The sequence below is a fragment of the Pinus tabuliformis genome, chromosome 8 (assembly GCF_031772625.1).
Source record: "Pinus tabuliformis cultivar Carrire ecotype Pingquan chromosome 8, CPIR1, whole genome shotgun sequence".
NCBI lineage: Eukaryota > Viridiplantae > Streptophyta > Pinopsida > Pinales > Pinaceae > Pinus > Pinus tabuliformis.
This window is the reverse complement of record NC_142294.1, coordinates 641196921-641198058: the sequence shown is the minus strand read 5'-3', so window position 1 is coordinate 641198058 and position 1138 is coordinate 641196921. Positions and strand designations below refer to the sequence as shown.

Below are 1138 nucleotides of genomic sequence, written 5' to 3'. Positions count from 1 at the left end.
ATAGAGGTGGAAATAAGAAAAACCGGAGGAGAGGCCGGTCCACGTCACGCTTAAAGAACACAGAAACCTAAATAAACATTACAAATGTGAAAAACATATTTAGGCCGATAGGCCTTCCTTTGAAAGGGACTTTCGTCGTCCCTTTGTTCCTCAGGCTGACACCTGGCGGGCAGAGAGCGGGCATAAACCTTCTAACGACCCACAAAGCACTCGTCGTGTATTCATGAATATTCATGAAGGCGGTTCTACACTTTGTTTCTTTGCTTCACAACTATTATATGTTTTTCTGTTGACATATGGCAGTAAAACGATATTTATCGATTCATTAACCCTCTAACCACCCACAAAGCACTCGTCGTGTATTCATGAATATTCATGAAGGCGGTTCTACACTTTGTTTCTTTGCTTCACAGCTGTTATATGCTTTTCTATTGACATCTGGCAGTAAAACGATATTTATCGATTCATTATCCTCGTCGCGCATCAATCTGGCAAGCATGCACTCATCAGGTTACCTGTAGTCCCATGTTTCTAATGGCGAACAGGTATAAGGAAATGTTACCCTGCATGATTTCTAGGGCAGCCACAGTGGATGTAATATCGAGCGGAATGGGCGGGACAAGGAACGGTGCACTGCACCATGGGAACCAACAAGCAACCAGCCAAAGATTGTTGCACCGCCCTCAAATTCGTAGTTACTAATGATGTTGTGTGTCGCTGTGAGCTTTTTACCAGTAACAATCTGTTAGGTCAGCCAATCGACCAGAAACGAGCCCTGGCCATGTCAAGCTCATTCAAAGTCACCACTCTGTCAATCAGTGAATGCAATGGTAAGAGATTTCTACTAACTCTGTTTCTGCGGGTGTTTTTTCTGATATTCTGGACGGTAAGTTGCTTATTTTTTATTTAATTTTTTGGTTTTCCGGCAGCTATTGGTATTCCCGTTGCTGCTCCTATAACAGCACCAGGCTCTGCGTCTCCTCCGCCAAAGGGCGTTCCTCCAACAAACTCCAGTGGTACAAATAGTACAGCCACACCAGGAATGAGTTCCTCTCCCAACAAAGGATCTGTGGGCGCTATTTATAATTACGTTGGGTTCATTTTGGCGGCGATTTTAGCCGGACTTCTGTCCTCTTAA

General features: G+C 44.1%; 1 protein-coding gene across 1 annotated transcript; it reads left to right on the top strand.

Moving 5' to 3' along the window:
• The first annotated feature begins 640 nt into the window (after nt 1-640).
• Nucleotides 641-1138, top strand: LOC149237164 (uncharacterized). Its single transcript, XM_089369178.1, has 2 exons — nt 641-830; nt 930-1138. The coding sequence occupies exons 1-2, from the start codon at nt 641-643 to the stop codon at nt 1136-1138; spliced, it is 399 nt and encodes a 132-aa protein (XP_089225304.1).